At 48.0% G+C, this 20,134-nt stretch overlaps 1 protein-coding gene across 1 annotated transcript in view; it reads left to right on the top strand.

Moving 5' to 3' along the window:
* Nucleotides 1-14,516: 14,516 nt before the first annotated feature.
* The window catches only part of PAPPA2 (pappalysin 2), a 275,450-nt gene continuing 269,832 nt past the window's right edge, over nt 14,517-20,134 (top strand). Inside the window, exons 1-2 of the mRNA XM_025921163.2 lie at nt 14,517-14,812; nt 16,581-18,383. Of these exons, the coding sequence (XP_025776948.1) occupies nt 17,495-18,383 (889 nt within the window). The 5' untranslated portion in view covers nt 14,517-14,812; nt 16,581-17,494. The remainder of the gene's footprint in view (nt 14,813-16,580; nt 18,384-20,134) is intronic.

The raw sequence follows: 20,134 nt of genomic DNA, 5'->3' as shown, positions 1-20,134 counted from the left end.
GGAAAGAATTGGAGGCATTGATCAGCATACAGATGGTATTCATACTAACAGGTACTGGATACGTCGTCTACATTGACACTGCTGAGCTCTGTTCGTACACTGTCTCATTTAATTTGCCTGCAACCCCATGAGAGGCGCAGTTACCATCCTGATTTTGTAGGTGAGGGACAGAGGCTTCGAGAAGAGTATTTCGTAGAGATAGCCTTGGACTTCATTTATCTAACTGCAGAGCCCATGCCTTTAACTTCTTCCTTTCATGGCCCCGTTGAGGTATAGCAGATTATTTTCCTACCAGATTTTTTTTCTAAAGGTACCTTTCTTATAGAATCTTCTAGTCCTGGTTGATAATGAGGGGAAAGCATATTGTAGAGATAGTTGTGTACTCCGATTGCCCCTTTGCTCTGAGTGCACTTGGTAGAGATTCAGCTTTGCCCCCCATTGCTGACTCAGTGGGGCCCCAATGCCCCCTCCCTCCAGAGCAGAAGACAAGGCTCGGGTATTAGAAGGTGACAGGATCCAAATGTCGTCCGTGCTGTACTGTCTTGCACCTGTGTGTCCGCTGCTTTGTCATTATTCTCTTAGAACTTGGACTATTCTCGTGCCGTTTCATCAAGCATACACTTTTTTTGAGAGAGAGAGAGAGAGAGAGAGAGAGAGAGAACATGAGCAGGAGAGAGGGACAGAGGGAGAGAGAGGGAATCCCAAGCAGGCTCATGCTCAGTGTGGAGTCCGACACGGGGCTCAATCCCACAACCCTGGGATCGTGACCTGAGCCAAAACCAAGAGTCGCATGTCCAACCGACTGAGCTGCCCAGGCACCCCCATGCATTGTAAGCAGTTCTCTGAATACAAGAGATGCTCAATTAATTGCACACTCTGACTTCAATTCCTACGGTGCCTGGTGCACCAGGCATTGGTGTGCAGAACTGGAACACACCTTGCACCTTCACCGTGCACTGAGTTCTGTGTTTTCTTACTTCTCTTCATTCTTTGTCTTGTGCTTAAGAAGTTTTTCTTTCTTTTCTTCTTCTTCTTCTTCTTCTTCTTCTTCTTCTTCTTCTTCTTCTCCTCCTCCTCCTCCTCCTCCTCCTCCTCCTCCTCCTCCTCCTTCTCCTCCTCCTCCTTCTCCTCCTTCTTCTCCTTCTTCTTCTCCTTCTTCTTCTTCTTCTCCTTATTCTTCTTCTTCTTCTTCTTCTTTGCTGAAAAAAAAAAAAAAGAGAAGACCATCATAGTCACTTGATGGTAGAGGAGGCATTGTGTGTGCACGTGTGCGTGTGCGTGTCTGTGAGACATACATGCAGCTTCCTTCTCTGACACAGACCGATCCAGGAATAAAAGTAATTCAGGAAGGATGTAAGCGTGGCCCTTTCCCGAGTGTGGAAGGAACAACGTTTCTGTTTCCCTGTGAAAGTATCGCCTGGGATGCTTTACCCGGGCTCTGTGTCTCTGCCCGCCATATGCCTCTGAGCGTCTGGCCTACACGACACAGAATAAGCAGCCTCGTCCCAGGACCGGGCATCTTCAGTTGTTGATACCAGGTCCCCTGGGACCCTGGCCCTGCTCTCTACACCCCTACCGTGACCCTCATCTGCCGGTTCTTCCCGCTTTACTTGCCTCTGCGTCTTCAGCATCACGTGTGATGGATTCCTTTCTCCTGCTTGAGCGCCCCATGTCTTGAATCTGAGCATGCAGCCCGGCCCTGCTGCGTCTCCTTCTTTCCTCTGGGATCCCGCTGCTTGGAGCAAGGTTCTGCCCCGACTCTGCTTGTGCATCAGTTCAACGTAGTGACTCAGAGTGCTGCGGGCCTCCCTCTGATCTCGTTTCTCACCCTCCCGTCCTAACCTTTTATTCTACTGACATACACTCCTGAGCAACAGGGTTCTCTTGCCCAGATGTCGCCTCCCCCTTTCCCGCTCATGCCCCACAGAGTCGGGGCCAAGCTTGGGGCCCTCTGTCTCCCCTTTGTCTCGAGCAGGTTGGGTGTCAAACGCACAAGCCCTTCATAACCCTCTTTTCCTTTAACCCCTACGACCTGCGAGGCAGCTACTGTCACTGTTTCCGTTTAACAGAAGTGGAAATCAAGACGCGGAGGTGAGGATGCTTGTCCAAGGTGACACCGATGGCGAATGAGGACGCCAGGCTCCAGAGCCACATCCCGCTGACTCCAGAGCCTCCGCCTTGATCCACTTTGTTGCCATCTCAAAGCCAAACCAAGCTGGGTTTGCCTGGGAACCAGCTCTCGTAATTATCGTTGGAGACATGGGGAGACACGAGACTTGCAACGTTTCTCCGTTCCTTTTTGGATCAGCCCCACTTTCCTTCCGTCCTGGCCCTGGCCCGGGTTTTGCCCACTCAGGCCGTCTCTTCACCTCATCACTAGACAAGCTCTCGGGTCCAAGCCACCTGCAGACCCTGCTGTCAGCTCTTCGTTCTCGGGGCTCTGAAAGGCCGACCCGTAAGAGGCCCCGGAGACTCTGCCTGGGAGAGTCTTTCGGTCTGTTTCCGCTCTGGTTACCGTGATGGCTGTTTACACGGCCTTCGCGGATCATCCCTCAGGTTCTTGTAGAGAATCTGAATCCTTCTCCTTTCATCTACATCCCCTCACCTCCGCAACGCCTGAGGCCACCGGGGGGACGGTGGGTGCTGAGCAGAGGCCTGGTGTTTCCCTGCCGGAGAAGCCCCTCACCACGCCTTCAGTTCAGACGACCGTGTGCGGGACAGGCGGGCGGCAAGAGCCAGGCTGACAGCCGAGAGCTCAGAGGCCTGAGGGCTGCGCCAGGCTGCTTATCTGGCTGGGCCGGCTGAGCGGGGCCGGTGGCGGGGAGATGGCTCACACACAGGCTCGCCTTCTGTCAGGTCTACAAGCCACGACTCCTGTTTTGTCGTCCAGGCTCTGTGCTAGGCTGTGGGCCCCCGGGGCTGAAAAAGAAGAGGTCTGCGAACTTCGGCAGCTCGTGGTCGGTGGTGGAGAGATGTACGGGAGGAGGGCAGAAGGTACGGGGTGCCGATTCTGACCGCTCCGAACGGTGCGGGTTTTGCCAGCGAGCTGTGGCCTGTGCTGGACACGTGCTGGGGAGACGTGTGCTCTCGGGAACGGGTACAGCTGCTCTGATAAGGCACCCTTCCCTGTGGGCCAGCAGAGATTTCTTCGGGCACCTGATCTCCTGTCCTTCCTTGCCACCGTGACTCCTCGTAGGATTTGCTCTGTTCTTAGGGGAACTCACGCCGGGCAGGTGGTCACAGAACGTTTTGGTAGTGGCATGCCCGACACATTTCTTTTTGGCTCTATTGCAGCGTAACTAACAAATAAAAATGGTGTATATTGAGGGTGTTCGATGTGATGATTTGAAATACAAATGCATCGTGGTATGATGAACAGTCAAGTTAATCAGCGCATTCATGACCTCACACGGTACTTTTTTTTTTTTTTTTTTTTAGTGGTCAAAGCACTTGCCATCTACTATCTTAGTAAATTTCAAGTCTACAATACAATATTATCGACTATAATCACAATGCTGTATATTGGATCCCCAGAACCTACTCAGCTTATAACTGGAAGTTTGTACCCTTTGATGAATGTCTTCCTACTTCCTCTACCCCCTGCCTCTGGCAACTACCCTACCACTCTCTGGTTCTAGGTGTGCTGCTTACACATCACACGTATAAATTGAGGCTATGCAGTATTTGTCTTTCTCTGACTTTTTTTTCACCTAGCATGATGTCCTCCAGGTTTATTCGTGTTGTTGCAAATGGCAGGATTTCCTTCTCTTTCATGGCTGAATAATATTCCATTGTGTCTATAAAGCACATCTTCTTTATCCATTCATCAGCCGATCGATACTTGGGCTGCTTCCGTATCTTGGCTATTGTGAATGATGCTGCAGTGAACACGGGGGTGCAGATGCCTCTTCGAGATAACTGATTTCATTTCCTTTGGGTAAATACTGAGAAGTGGGATTGCCGGATCTGGGGAATTTCTTTTTTTTTTTTTTTTTAAAGTAAATGCATCTTTATTGGGACTTTGTCTGCCTGGAGTTGCTTATGTGAGAAGCAGCTCAAATGTTAATTGGTACTTGAAATTTGGAAAGATGCCTGTATGGCTTGAGATCTGGAGTGCATACTTCAGCCTTTCTATCTCGGTGTGATATCTTTTTTTTTTTTTAATTCAAGTTTGTTAACATATAGTGTAATTATGACTTCAGGAGCAGAATTTAGTGATTCATCACTTACATATAACATCCAGTGCTCATCCCAGGAAGTGCCCTTCTTAATGCCCCTTACCCATTTAGCCTATCCCCCCACCCACAACCCCTCCAGCAACCCTCAGTTTGTTCTCTGTATTTAAGAGTCTCTTCTGGTTTGTTTCCCCCTCTGTTTTTATCTTACTTTTGCTTCCCTTTCCCTATGTTTATCTGTTTTGTTTCTTAAATTCCACATGAGTGAAGTCCTATGATTTTTGTCTTTCTCTAATTTCACTTAGCATAATACCCTCCAGTTCCATCCACGTTGTTGCAAATGGCAAGATTTCATTCTTTTTGATCACTGAGTAATACTCCCTTGTATATTATATATACCACATATTCTTTATCCATTCATCAGTCAGTTGTCCTGTATCTTAATATATTTATCATTCCTATTCAGAGAGGGGTTATCTGGCCTCTGGTGCCACTGTTTTCAGGAGCTCTGGAGGATGACAACTTATTTCCTTGAGATGTTTCCTAAAATCATCTCCCCTTCAAATTTTTTTAAGTCTGAAAATTCTATATATATGCTCCAAACTTAGTGACACCATAATGCATAGGCACTCCATTTATTTACATGTTTCCATCTAAAGTTTATGCTAATTCAATCTTTTCAGTCTAGAGGTTTGCAAATAATGTGGGTCAGATCAGGTTTGTTGCTGTGTGGCCCATGGACCAAGAATGGATTTTGCATTTTTATTTTATTGTTTTTATTTTTATCTATTTTTAAGGTAAGAAATAGAATATTTTATTTTATTTTTATTTTTAATGTATGTTTTATTTTATTTACTTTTTTTGTTTATTTAAATCCAAGTTAGTTACCATATAGTGTAGTATTGGTTTCAAGAGTAGAATTTAGTGTTTCATTACTTACTTATAACACCCAGTGCTCATCCCAACAAGTGCCCTCCTTCATGTCCATCACCCATTTAGCCCATCCCCCCACACATCTCCCCTCCAGCAACCCTCAGTTTGTTCTGTGTATTTAAGAGTCTCTTATGGTTTGCCTCCCTCTCTGTTTTTATTTTTGCTTCCCTTCCCCTATGTTCATCTGTTGTGTCTCTTAAATTCCGCATATGAGTGAAATCATATGATATTTGTCTTTCTCTGACTGAATTATTTTGCTTAGCATAATACACGCCAGTTCCAAGATAGTTCTATTTTTAACTTTTCGAGGAACCTCCATACTGTTTTCCACAGTGGCTGCACCAGTGTGCATTCCCTTTTCTCCACATCTTCGCCAACACTCATTGTCTCTTGTCTTTTTTGATAATTCAAAAACATCCTGAGGTGTGAGGTATCTCTGTGGTTTTGATTTGCATTTTCCTGATGATTAGTGACATTTCATATACCTGTTGTCCATTTGTATGTCTTCTTTAGAAAAATGTTTGTTCAGGCCCTTTGCTTATTTTTTGAAGGTTTTTTGTTTGTTTTGCTATTGAGTTGTAGGAGTTCCTTATATATTTTGGATATTAACCCCTTATCAGATATAGTTTGCAAAAATTATCTCCCATTCTATAGGTTGTCTTTTCATTTTGTTAATTGTTTTCTTCCTTGTGTTTGGTATGCTTTTCTTTCAGGTCTGGACTTGGTTGAGCCTGATGATGGAAGGAGACATGAGGAACAGGTAGCCTTTCGCTATTCAAATAATATATTTTTAAAATTGTATCTTTGAGAGCCGTAGGTACTCTTTCAACCTCTGTATGCCCTTTCTGGTCTCAGTGTGCTGGAAGGGGCTCCAGGCTCATCAACAGCCAGATGAGGAAAGGGAGGGATCATTTGCTTCTCTCTAGGAATTTCTTCTCCCCAGTGATCAAAATTTTTCATGGTTTCCTCATTTGAGCCTGTTTTGTGTGTGTGTGTGTGTGTGTGTGTGTGTGTGTGTGTGTGTGTATTTGTTTTTGTTTATTGCTTCTGGAAATACACAGGTAGTAAGACACAGGTACCACCCTAGATTGCTTTCCAGGGTCATTGGGAAGAAAGACATGACTATGGGTAAACTGTGGGACTTAGCGATAAATGCTGTCCTGAAGCCTTGAATGAAGTGTTACTGTGGCATCTTGTTCATGCCACGCTCTCTAGAAATACCCCGCACTTAGAAAACTCCTAGTCTTCATTTCAGACTCTATTAAAAAATCACCCCCTCTGTGAAATCCCCTTGATTACTGCATGAACCGTTGGTTATTTTATCCTTGGTGCCTGGGAGGACTTCATTCAGTCTTCCAAGATAGTACTTATAGCCGTGTCTTACAATTTGTTCATGTTCAGGTATTTCTAGCAAGTCTATGAGGCAATATAGGGCAGGGCTTGTATCTTATCATCTGAGAACTCAGACACTCCATGGGGGGAATGTATGTGTAGCATTCTGCAGAAAACATTTCTCCAGAAACCACTAGCATTTCCACCATGGCTTCTGAGATCTTAACTGCTTTAGCCCAAGAACTACTCAGAGCCAGTGATGGCCATGGGTTTGGTAACTAAAATTTTCCAGTGATTATTTGAGCCATGTTATGTGGCCTTGAGGACCAAGGATCAGAGTTCATTATTTGAGTTTTGAGATTTGCAATCCTGGATATTATATATATATATATATATATATATATATATATATATATATATATTATATAATTATATATATATTATATATATATTAACATTTATTAATTTTTTGAGAGACAGAGACAGAGTGTGAGCGGGGGAAGGCCAGAGAGAGAGAGGGAGACACAGAATCTGAAGCAGACCCCAGGCTCTGAGCCATCAGCACAGAGCCTGACACAGTGATCGAACCCACAAACAGTGAGATCATGACCTGAGCCGAAGTCAGACGCTCAACCGACTGAGCCACCCAGGCGCCCCTCTATTTATTTATTTTTAAGTAGAAAGATTTTAATGGAACCGAGTAGATGGCTACTTGAGCAGGGAGAAGCTCAATAGATGATACTGAGAAAAGTGATCATTTGGTAGAATGCGTTCTATGCATCTTTGTGTGTATATAAGGCACACACAGTTCAAACCACTACTGAGGAATAGAGACTTCAGCTTTCTCACCAAATAATGTAAGAAATGCAGTTAGAAGCCTCCACATGACTTTCACCTTTGTGGATCCTGGCAGTGTGTTACGGTCAAACATATATACAAGGTTCAACCCGATTTGTCTGCATAATATTCTGGCCTTGGTTTAGATGGGTGGTTCTCAGTGGGGGAAGTGCTGCCCCCTAGGGTCGCTTTGGGAAATAGAGAGGATGGTTTTGGTGTCGCAGCGATTGGAGGTTACTGTTGGCTCAGTGGGCACGTGCTAGGGACATCAGACTTCCCTGTAGTGCGTGGATAGTCCCACAGAATGAATCTTCCTCCTGCTTGACTCTTGAATTCTGGCCGAACATTCACATAGACGAAAAACCCATTTATAATGATCCAAGTCTGGAAGTTAACTTTATTTTCAATACAGATGCTTCAATCACAAAGGTCTTTTTTGGGTGCACTTTAAATACACTCTCCCAGGAATGCAACTTCCATGTTATTGAAGAAAGATTGCCTTTTGATTGGTTTGCACATTTTACCCAGGGTCGTTCCCCATTTTGGAAATGTGCCATTGATGGCATTGCTGCTTATGGTGTTTCAGCCACTGATGGACATACCTCTATCCTTCTGCATTTGGAGCTATGACAGCCATGCCGACTCCATGAACTTGTACTAAGATACTTTGATAGCCATGATTTCAAGATGTCAGCATAAGGAAAAAATGCCTGTAATGTTTGTTGAGTATTTTGTTATTGCTCTTAAGTCCATACTGATTCATGAGAAGTACGTTCAAGCATTTGATGATTTCATTTATCTTTTAATGTAGTTGTGTCAGAAATACATATATGTTGAAATTCACTTAATTTCATTATAGCCTTATTTTCTTTTTTAATGTTAGAGTATTAAGTTTTTTTTTCTTTTTGCAATTACGTATGGTGGCTCATACTGTGAATTTTCAGTGCAAAATGTTTATGTTTACTATAAAAATGGACTGGCAGGATTGACAATGACAGATTTCAACAAATGAGGGGCAGCTGGGACACAGGAAAGGCTGATCTTCTGAGTAGAGTAAGAAATGACATCCAACTGGATCTTTGGGGGCTATTGAAAGTTTAAAGTCAGAAACTTGTAGGGTAGAAAATTGGAAGGAGTTGACATCTTTAGTAATACCAATGTTTGTTAGGCACTTTCACTGTTCTGGATACGTAGCTGAGAAATGTGCCTTTTTATGGCCTCTCACTTAGGTTGTAGGCACGCCGTTATCCTCGCTGGTAGCCCTGGAGTCTGCCCCAGACGACACTGGCCACGGGGCAGAGCCCACGTTGGAATCCGTGTTTGTCACCTACAGAGCCTTCCCTCTTCACCGTATAGAGTTTAGTCTGCAGGAAAGAAACTTGAACTCATCTTGGCAGCTCCTGGACAGGGTCTCTGCTGGATGACTTGGTGGGGGGGCACCTGACAAGCTTTGGGGTTTGCACTTCTGTCTGCCCCCAGCCGTGGCTGCGATCTATAGGAAGGCTGGCCTGGGTGGGCATTTAAGAAGGGTGTATTTCCTCTTCCACAGGCCTGTTGCCTTTCTTGAAGACATCTGGGGGGCATATTCATTTTGAAATATTTTACACGTGGGCCATATTTCAGCAATTAAATAACATGAGTACCTTCAGAATGTAGAATTGGGGCTAAAACCTGGAGTTCTGTATCAGAGCTGACCTGAACACAGGAAATACGTATTTTATGATGGTTAATAGACCATCAACTAATAGCTGTTATTAGTATGAAAAGTTTTTGTTAGTTATAATAAATAGACTACTCAACGTTGCTCTATCTTGCATGATTCCTTCCAGATGGAGTTAGTGACTTGGGGGAGTGACTCACTTTCTGTTTGCAGCTGGTTGGTTACATGTCCCTTAGGTTTCAGTGGGGATGTGATGGGTCTGGGGGCACAGTTGGTGAGAATAGGAGTCCTCGGGGATCTGTGGAAAGTACCTGAGCATTGGCAAAATCAGAGCCTACACCTGGCTGCTGCTATCAGCTGGGGCCACTTTGGAGGCACCGGCCCCTCAGCCAGGGGAGACTTTAGGAAAAGACCTAAGGAAGATCTTCCTTGACTCCAGAGAAACCGCTGAATGGCCTCATCAGGAGAAGTCTGGTGGTGTTGTGTTGGGAGTCATAGCCTCATTGGTATGTATTTATATCCTCCACGAAGAGGCTGTGCGGCATAGTGACTCAGTGGGCTCTGGAGACAGGTGGTTGTTTTCAAGGTGCGTAAGCCCAGGTAAGGTGCCTAAATGCTCTTTGCCTTGGTTTCCCTTCTCAAAATGAGGATCAGGTGCACCTGGGTGGCTCAGTCAGTTAAGCGTGTGACTCTTGGTTTTGGCCCAGGTCACGATCTCATGGTTTCGTGAGTTTGCACTCCGCGTCGGCTTGCTGGGGATTCCCTCTCCTCTCTCTGCCCCTTCCCTGCCCGCACTGTCTCTTTCTCAGGTACGTAAATAAACTAAAAAAATAAAAATAAAAAAAAGGAGAAAGTGGAGCTATCTCATAGGTTACTTGTTGGATTAAATGAGATAGTTTATGTATGTTGCTTAGTAGGTGTCTATTGACTAGTAGATGCCACACTGAGCACATGGTATGTGCTTAATAAATGTTAAATGGTTTTATTATTCTTCATTTGAAAATGGAGATAATAAAAGGCCCTACCTCACAGAACTTTTGTGAGGAATATATATATATATATATATATATATTATATATATATATATATATATAATATATATATATATATAAAGTGACCAGGATGGTGCTTGCCATATTGTAAGCAATAAGTGTTAGTTATTGTTATTAATAATGTTATTATTACCATCTTGAGGAAATTACTAAATTTTAAGATTCCAGCACAGTAGCAAATTTAAAAACTGCTCCGATTTAAATATTTTCATACTAATACCATGTGTTCTGATATTTGATTTGCTAAACATATGACAGTGACATGTTGTATAGGACACCTTTGCCACTCTAATGACAGCACTCAAAAACTCCCCTGTTGCTGCCCATCAGTGTTACAGTGGAGTTGTCTTTGAATATATGGCTTTCTTTAAGGATTAAAATAAATGGGGGTGTCCATTGCTAAAGTATACTTGACTCTCTGAGATATTTATGAGAAGTGGGCACTGGCTGTGTGTGTGTGTGTGTGTGTGTGTGTGTGTGTGTGTGTGTGTGTTAAATAACTGAGAAAACAATTAGGAAAACAGTGGGCTGAAAATTAGAGAAGCTCAAGTGTGACCTGGAAGAAAGCTTAGAGGTTTTCTATTCCGATGTTTCCAGTTTACAGACAGCTCCCAGGAGTTGGTTAACTTGCCCACGGTCAGGCAGCTGTTTCGTGGCAGAGCGGTGGCCTAGTCATTGGCCAGTGCTCATTTGGTGATTGGCTATTTGATGTGTTAGGGTCATCGGGGTTGACGGAGCTGGGACCAGAAGCTAGCTCCGCTCCGTTCTGTCTGGCTCCATGGGGTCCTCTGAGGGGCTAAGTGAGGGGATCTACGGACGGGCCCCAGTCCATGACCAACCACTGTTACACTATCATCTGGTCTTCGGACACCTGCAGGATAATGATGGAAGAACGCTGTATGCAGAATCAAAAGATCCCGGGCCCACCCCCGGCTCCACTTTTCTCGGGTTTCCTGAGGTAGCATTTGCATGCAGTTACCTTTCTTAGTCTGTACTTCTCCGAGTTTTGACAAATGCGTGTAGTCCTGCATCGTCACCATAATCAGGATAGAGAACAGTCCCCCCACCCCAGAGTCCCATTGTGCTTTTTGTCTTCAGCTTTTCTCCCCCAGTTACCAACTTCTGACCACCACTGATCTTTTCTGTCTCTATAGTTTGGCCTTTTCCAGAATGTCATATAAATGGGATCACACAGGACATGACCTTTGGAGTCTGGCTTCTTCCACTTTAGCAGAATGCATTTAAGGTATGTCCTGGCTGCATTCTTAGTTTCCACAGGTCTTTGGGTAAATTGCTTAGCTTTTCAGCCTCGGTGTCCTCATCTGTAAAATGGACATACCACTTGCCTTGCCTTTGTGCCGTTATAGATGGGAAGAAAGAATGAACACAGATGTGCACGAGGTCAGAGGAGAAGCAAGTACACGGTCTTCCTGTTCTTTTTGTTACGAGACTGTCTTTTGAGCAGACTCTACTTGGAAAGGCAGTCCTGATTGACGCATAAACCCAGGAGAGCTTTTGTTCCTCTGGTGAGCAGAGCACGTTCCAGCATCACTGTGAAACTCTCCCCAGCCGAAGGGCTCCACAAGCTGGTCCCAAGGCTTGAAATGTTACAAGAAGCACTTTCCCATTAGGGACTGTCAGCAGGGGAAATAGATCTCTGACATGTTGTCTCCACCACGCAACCCCCAAGGGGTGGGGGAGCCTAACCTGGGATGAAAGGCACTTAGAAAAACACTACCGTTAGCACTGATAATAATTTATAATCGTAATAGTAGCGTGGAAAAAAATATGACTATCTAACACACGGAGCACCAGACAGTTTGACAAAAAGATAGGGCCTCCCTTGGCTCAAAATACACAGGGAGGAGTAGGAAATGCAGATTTGTGTTTCCATCTGAGTGCCGTGTGAATCTGAGTTACGGAACACATATGACCAACATATATTCCCTGGGCATTTTTGCCTGGATGTGGAACCGGAGAGGCCAGTCTTCATCCCGGTCTTCCTATTCAGTTGGTATGTAGATACCAAAACAGTAAGACAGGTGCATACCAGAGGAGGGAAAACCTGGACTGGGATTCAGGAGACCTGGATGCCGTGTCTGGCCCTGCTGTTATTTGTGTGATTTCTTTCTTGTTTCCTCACCCACAAAAGAGGGGGCTGTGGTAGGTCACCCTAGAGGCATCTCAAGCGACCCCTTGAAAGTTAGGGCCCCTGACTCCCAGCTCTGAGCACCGGAGCAAAGGGCGCAGAAAGCAACAGCCCTGAGCCTTCGAGTGAAATCTTTCAGAGAAGCTCACTCTTTCCAGCACTAGCTGAATAAGATTCCAATAAACATATTGCTGAAATGTTTGTTTCCGGGTGTCATTTTAGACTGCAAGTAGCGAAAACAGATCCGGCTCCTATATATAGATACTGCATTTGGTTGTGTTCTGGGAGGCTTTTATTATTACGCTCCCTGGCCGGCTCCCAGCTGAGCTTTTCCCTCAGGGGATCGCATTTTGGAATCAGAAAGTCAGAGAGGATCAGTGACCATCTTAAGGGGTCCCATCCCACCCCCCACCCCCCACCCCTCTCTCTCCTCCCTAACGCTCTACACTGCAGGTGGATGCCAACGTGGACTGGCTCCTCCCAGTGCTCCAAGACTCTTAATAATAATGACAATGCTAATGGAAACTGACCAGCCCCACTATGGCAGCAAATACAAACAGTAACAGCCCTGCCGGTCCCTGGGCTTAAGGGAAACATAGTATCATTTGGGTTGAAATCAAAGTGCAGATTGTCATAAACAGCTCAACCTTTAGGTAAGAGGAGCCAGGGCCCTCTGTGGACAGAAGCAAAGAAAGAGGCTACCAAGCATTAAGGGTGGCTTTTTTGAGGGGGAGGGGGATGGGTGTCTGAGTTGGACTGGAGTATTCTCCAGGGGAAGATAATGCTGGCAACAAAAAGTGAATGAAGGAAGGTGGAGGTGGGTGTGGAGGAAGGGTGCAGGTAGGGAAGGAGGAGGAAATGGGGGTTTACTTAAAGAGACAACGTTGAACCCTGGCAATCTGATTTTCTGAAACGTGTCTGATCACTAGAGCGAGCCCCTCCACTGAGTGTCCTTTGTTTTCTGTGCATAAAATCCAATCTCTGCCTCCTTTTGCAGTGGCTCTCCTCACCTGCCCCTCTGATTTCCTTGTGTTTTGCCATCATGGCTCTAACTGCCTTCCTGGTCTCCATATTTTATGTGCCTCACCGCCTCTTCCCCTGTTTTCCTTCCTTTCGGTCTCATTCTTCCCTCCTCTCTTCCCTGCTTTTCTTCTTCAGCCCTTTCTCCTTCCAGACTCTTCTCTTTTCCCTTCGCCCCCACCCCCCCCTTCCATTTCACTCCTTTCCTCCTCAACCCGCCCCTCCCCCCTTCCCCCTTGCCCTCCTCTCTCCTCCCTCCTCTCTCTTCCCTTCCTTCTCCTTTCCCCTCGCCCCTCTGTCCTTCTCCCCTTCTTTCCCTCTCTCTCCGTCCCCATGTCCCCATCCCCTGCCCCTCTCCCCCTCTCTTGTCTCCTTCCCCTTCCCTCCCTCTCGGTCCTTGTTTATCTCTAAGCTCCAATTTCTCGCCTCATAGATTTACCTGCAGAACAAGACACCGCTCCTCTTGCAAAAACTGTTTAAGAAATCCATATCCTCTCCCTTCATTGCTTGGGCATTTCAGAAATGATATTCCTCCCCCAGCTACCCCCGTCAAAATAAAATAAATTCAGCCAGCTCCTGCTGTGTGTCCTTAAATCCATTCCCTCTGGCTTTGCTGGTTTGAAAGCCTGTACCCTAGAAGGGGCCTCCTGCATTTGCTGGCAACCCTGCTCGAGTCTGATCGCCACAGATAGTGCTTTGGAGTGAAAAAAAGGGGGAAAAACCCTCTCGTTGGAGATTTCAAAACAGATTCTACCAGCTTTCCAATCTGTGCACTTGCGGAGTGGCAGGACTTGGGGAAGAGGAGTAGGGGCTCCGGTGCTGGTGTTTGTCATAAACAAATAAGCCACAAAATTTGTGTATATATAAATGTGCGTTGCCTTTGGCGTATGTGGTGTCTCCCTCCCTGGCATCCCGGGTGGGTGCCGGGCACGGCACGTCTGACTTCTCTCACACTTTTGCTAGGGCATGATGTGCATGTGTGATGGAATTGAGGAGGGGGCTGCTGTGTGTGTGTGTGTATGTGTGTGTGTGTGTGTGTGTGTGTGTGTTTTATCTGATCCACTTGACAGATTATTTGAATCCAGCCCACCTTTCCGCACATGTCAAACAGATGGGATCATTGTTACAAGCCTTGAGAGAGCCGTGGCTGAGCGGTGGGTAAGGCAGGGAGGGGGAGAGGGGAGGGGGCCGAGGGGAGAGAGGGGCACTTCTAGTAGCTTTGTGTTTTCACACGTTGGAACTGACAGGAGCCCTTCTTCTCCGTGGGGGGGGGGGTGCTTTGGGGGGTCTGGGGCTGATGAGGGGTGGGATGGAAAGGAGAGCGAGAGGTGGGGTGTTGGTGGGCAGGGTTATGATGTCACAGCAAAAGTTACAACAGGAGGAAAACACAGAAATGGTTCAACATTTTTTTTTTTTAAACTTTGGACTGCCAAGAGCTGAAGGAGAGTGGTGAGCAAAGGAATGAAGGGGAGAGAGAGAAACTAAACTGGAAGCTTGAGTTTTGTGTAGCTTCTTGAAACCTTATGAATGGATTACTGGCAGCTGAGATCCAGGAGAGACCTATAGGGACTGCAGGATCATTCACACATTAACAGGGGAGAAAAGCAGGCGGGATTCTTCCTTGCTGTGTTACCCCTCCTTCCTGAAATGAATGGTATGGAACCTTTTTCTGAGGGTCATGGGGGGTGGCAGGAGGGAGGGGGAAGTTTTCTTCTTTTCTTACCTGAGTATCTTTTCTTCATTTACACCAAGGTCCCTCTCCTTCCTTCCTTTCCTTCCTGGCGTTTCTCCCTCTCTCTCCTCTCTCTTTCTCTCTCTCTCTCCTCTCCCTCCCTCCCCCTTCCCGCTCCCTTGCCCTGTCCTTCTCTCTCTCCCTTTCCTGTGCTTTTCTGTCTTTCTCTACATCACCCTCTCCTCCCTTCCAAAGCCCCAAACTCTTTTGAGCTGCTTCATGGTGGTTGGGGGCAGGGGGGAGGGCAGTAAGAAAGAAGAAGAAAAAGGGACTAAGTCAGAAGGAGTGAAGGGAGATAGGAAAATGAGAAGAGGAAAAAAGGCAGTCTGGGATCCAGGGATTTCTGTTGAGTAATATCCACGTGCCTGAACTGATCTCCTCTTTGGGGACTGACTTTGAGGCTCCAGAGGATGCTGCAAAGGGGAGCTGGGCATGCCAGGGAGCGGGTGATTAGGGCACAGCACTCTGAAAGCAAACGAGTCAGTTCTTAGCAGGGGTAGAGGAGTTTAGAAGGCGGTGAGGAGTCTCAAGGCAAAAGAGGCAGTGCGATCGTACTCCAGAGTATGTGGGCTGCGTGTTTTATGTGTGGGCAACACAAGCAGGGGGTTTAGAACCGTAAGTAATTTTTCTTAGTGAATGAAGGACCCAGTCTGTTTCTCTCCCTGTTCTGTACCCACCTGTGGTCAAACATCCTCACCTGTGTCAAGAATTCACAACCACGGTCTCGGTGTGCACATATGTGTGTGAGTGTGCATACACACGTACATGTGTTTGGGGGGTGGGACTCCTTGAGATAGCCTGCTTCGAGGCAAGCATTATGACAGAGGCTGGAGACACGTTATTTACTTCCCCAGCCTATCCATTCATTGGAAATCAATTGGAAAAAATAGCTGCTTGGGTTTAGCTGTTCATTTTTGTAAATTACTTATTTTGAGCATCTCATTTGCTTATTTGCACACTCGGCATATGGTGACTTTTGGTAACTTCAGAGTGAGGAACTTCGGAGAGAATAGGAAGATCTATGGAGGACGATTCATGGCATTTCCATTTAATGCTTCTTAGGTCAGATGCGTCCATTTCTCCTTTCTCCCAGTGTCCGGTGTAAAGTGAATTTGGGGCATTGTTCCTTTGAATCCCGAATGATTGAAGTAGGAAAAAAAAATACAGGAGGCTTGTGGCAAAACAAAAGAGAGAGAAGCAAGTGGTCCCTGAGAGGCTGGTGGGGGGTTATTAGACAGTAAGCAGATCTGTTCACAACACGTGTGCGAGTGTGTGTGTGTGTGTGTGTGTGTGTGTGTGTGTGTGTGTGTGTGCGTGTGTCTGAGGGAGAGAGAGACAGAGAGAGAATACACACCAAAAAGACTGCTCCAAGACAGTATTGATTGTTATTGATTGTGTAGGCTGCGGCTGCTGGAGGAGAAAGCCCGAGATGTTTACCGGGGAAACCGGAAGTCACGCCTGTCCCCAGTGCCTCAGTGAGGTGGAGAGGTTGTCAGGAGGAAGGAGGGGCAGGGAGGAGGTGGAGTGATACATCGAACTTATTAGCTTTGACATCATCATCGTCTTTAAATGAAACAAACAAGACGATAATTACAGGCAGAGGGAGAGGGAGAGAAGAGAGCAGGAGGCACCAGAGAGAACAGGTCCCCTGAAGTACATGCTCTTCTGCCTCTCTTTCCCATCTTCCCAGGGACCCACGAGACTCCCAGAAGGTGAAGTCAAGGGCTGTCAGACTCATCAGGTTATTAGGACACCAGACTGGCTTCCCCAAGGAGAACTTCACGGAGACTTACAACATACCAACAAGTTGGAAGGGGATTAGAAAACCTTCACCACTCCACACGCCCAAGCACCGGGCTGAGGGAAGCACTGTGACCTGCACAGGCAGACTGGCAGCTGGATGGGCATCTGGCTGAGGAGGACATCTGGAGAGCAAAAGCTAAGTACCAGCTTGGAATTTTGTGCCCCCAGAATCCTTTTGCATTTTTAGAGAATAAGCATCAAATTCTGTGTCTCTGTATGCAAGTTCTTCTCGCGATTTGTTTGAAGGTTGCTCTATCTTAGGTTAAGGGCTACGAAAAGAACGTAACTCCTAGGGAAGGAAGAAGGAGAAAGCCATGAAAATTAGAAGATCAGCGTCCTTTGAATGACTTCAGGTAGCCAGGGGTATGTGTTGGTGAGGGAGTGTGTGTTTGAGAGGGACTTGGCTCACCTCCATCCGTGGGTCCCTCCTGTAGTATCAGCGAGGGGAGGGGCCAGTGAAGAAGGGACAGAAAAAGAAAGAAACCTGAGCCGTGTGGGAGGAGGTTCAGAGGAACCCGGAGAAATGAACTTCGTGCTGCACGGACTAAACTAGAGCCAGGAGAAGCAGGTCAGGGGAGAAGGGAGAGGGCAGCACAGCTCACGCAGCACAGCGCCCCGCGCAGGGAGCCGGAAGACGCACTCCCTGGGTGCTGCTGCTCCTGAAAGTTTGGTCCCTGAACGAAAACAGTTTCCCCGGTGACTGCGAATCCACTGCTAGCCGTCTCCTCCTCTTCTCCCCCATCACTCCGGTGTGGTACCCAGAAGTTGACTTCTGGTTCTGTGTAAAGAGCTGGGGGAGGTATGATGGGCCCAAAGATCCTGAGAATAAGCCTGGTGATTCTGGCCGGGTGGGCGCTCGGCACTGCCGGCTCTGAGCCGGGCTGGACACGCAAGAGGTCCCTGGCTCAGAGGGGACGCCTGAATCAGTTGCTGTCGGAAGGAGAACGCTGTTGGCTGGGGGCCAGGCCGCCAAGACCCAGAGCCGCTCCCCAGCATCATCTTTTTGGGGTCTACCCCAGCAGGCCTGGGGACTACCTGAGGCCCTACCCCGTGGGGGGGCAGGGAACCCGCCCCGCAGGACGCAGTGAGCCAGCTGCCACGGGGGCTGCGAGCCCAGCTGGAGGTGTGGGGCTGAGGGGCACAGCTGAGCAGCCAGCCGCCTCGTGGGACAGGGATGGTCCCGCTGGGCGGTCTGAGCTGCGGGGAGATGATGACACTTATCTTGGTGATGGAGGATCCAAGGAGTCTCTAGGTGAGGCTGGGACTCGCGAACGCTCGGCCACGGCTGCCACGGCTGCTACCACCTTCGTGGGCCCAAAGGAACCCAAACCAGAGACCCAAAGCAAGGGCCGGGCCAAGACCAGGCGTCGTCGCCAGGTGGTGAAGGGGCAGGTAGGGGCCGTGCAGGGAGAGCCCGGTGTCTCTCCCCATCGTCTCCGGCCGCGGCCGAAGCATCCCCTTGTGCACGGGGTCAGAACGAGTCCGTCGGAGGACGGCATCCAGAAGGGTGGAGGGGACCCCTCCTGGGAAGCAGAGTCCCAGGGAGGACTGCCTGTCTTGTATTTCTCCGGGAGGCGGGGGCGGCTCCTGCTGCGTCCAGAAGTGCTGGCTGAGATTCCCCGGGAGGCATTCACAGTGGAAGCCTGGGTGAGACCGGAGGGAGGACAGAACAACCCAGCCATCATTGCAGGTAACGGCCCACTCCTGGGCTCTCCGTGGTCTTTGGGGGACGGCTGGCTTCACGTGTGACGGGGTTAGGTGAAGCGGGCACAGAGAGGAAGGGGGCAGGGGCAGGAAAGCCGGGAAGAGGTGGCCAGGGAGAGAGGGGGAAGGGCTCTTATTCATCAGCACGGCCGGACTCTAGACATCATCCACGATAATGACTCTAACCACAAGAGCATTGTCCCAATGAGTATTGATCTCCTGTGGTTCTGTACATGGATGGTGCTTGCACTTAGCAGACCTTCGGCTCACTCCCTACCCCTCCTTAAAGGGGAAGGTCTCTGGGTCTTTGTCAATGAGGAAGAGGTATCGCCCTCTATTTCCCGTAGCCTGGGCACCTTTGATGCTGCACGTGAGGACGTGAGGACAAGGACCCGTTCAGTGAGCCAGGCCCGGGGTAGGGGTAGGGGGTGCCGGGCCGTGGGAGGGGCAGGGCTGGGCTGCGGGAGGACAAGGTTGCCAGGTGCACAGCCATAAATCCTGGCAGTTCCCCATTGCTTGGAGCAGCCCTGGAACTTTGCAGAAAACCACTATCTGGCCCAGGTCCTGGCATCCCTGTTGCCTGTCCTAACGGTCACGTATCCAGCCTGAGAACAGCGGGGTCTGCTGGAAAAGGTGGGCGCTCCCACGCCAGGCCGCTGGTGTTGTTTGAGGACGTAAAAAGGAACCGTGTAGAACTCTATGGCTTTGGTCAGAGGTAACATCTCAGAACTCTACCTGTGTGTATCTTGCACTATACCCAGATCTTGGCTTTCACGGAAAGTCACCCAGAAGGACAAAGAAAAGGATGGCATCAGGAACAACTATTCTGTGGCCCTCCTGAGGTTTCCAGCAAGCGGTGGGAGTTAGACCTGTAGGTCACCGTGTACGGTCTCATTATCCCTTTGGGTGCCCCCCATGATAGAGCCTCACACCAGGCTGGGCACATAGTGGATCCATTGTAATCTCATTAGCTTGTATCTTCTACGAGGCCCTTTGATGTTTGCCAGTCCTGTTTGCATCGATGGGGAAACCAAACCACGGGAGGTGTGCCAGACGCAGAGCGGGAGCGGAACCCCTGAGCTCCTGAGGTGCTTGACAGCTCCCCAGATTAAAAACTTCTCAGGTTGCCGGATGCCTACAAATAAGTTTCAGCCTGGAGAAAGAAACCTGGAGGGAGGGAACCTCTTTCAGTGGGGGTGTTGCTGGAACATCCCTTCTGGACACGCTGTCTCCCCCTCTTTGGCTGCAATTTCTCCTTTGGAAGCTGGGATTCCCAGACACTGAGCACTCTAGAGTCTTGTGGTTTTGCTTTATTTTAGTTTTGGGTGGGAGAGGGGGCGAGAGGAGGGAAGAGAGAAGGGGCTGGGCTGTGAGATAGGTGGTGGCAGAGAGAGAGAAGGAAATCCTTATTCTGGGGCCAAATGGAAGAAATAATGAGGTGATTATCTGATCAGAGTTGGCAGCTTCACACCTTTTCCCAGATGACATCTTCTTGCTGCCTCATCTCGCTTCCTAGTGCCCATCTGCCAGGGAAACTGTGCTTGCAGTCTAGACCGAGACCCACGACTCCGCTTCCCCCGCCTCCTGCAGTAGCCACAGAGGGACCTGGGATCAGTTCCCTGGCTGTGAAGAATTAGAGAAGGCTCCAACAGGAATATATGAGCGAGGCTCTCAGAGACTGTTGCTTTCAGTTATTAAAACCCAGAGCTGAGGGAACAGATTCAGGCCTGTGGGTGC

Source organism: Puma concolor, chromosome E4 (genome assembly GCF_028749965.1).
Source record: "Puma concolor isolate L17-30 chromosome E4, mPumCon1.1.hap2, whole genome shotgun sequence".
NCBI lineage: Eukaryota > Metazoa > Chordata > Mammalia > Carnivora > Felidae > Puma > Puma concolor.
Note: the sequence above shows the minus strand (reverse complement) of the source record. Positions and strands in the feature narration are given on the sequence as shown.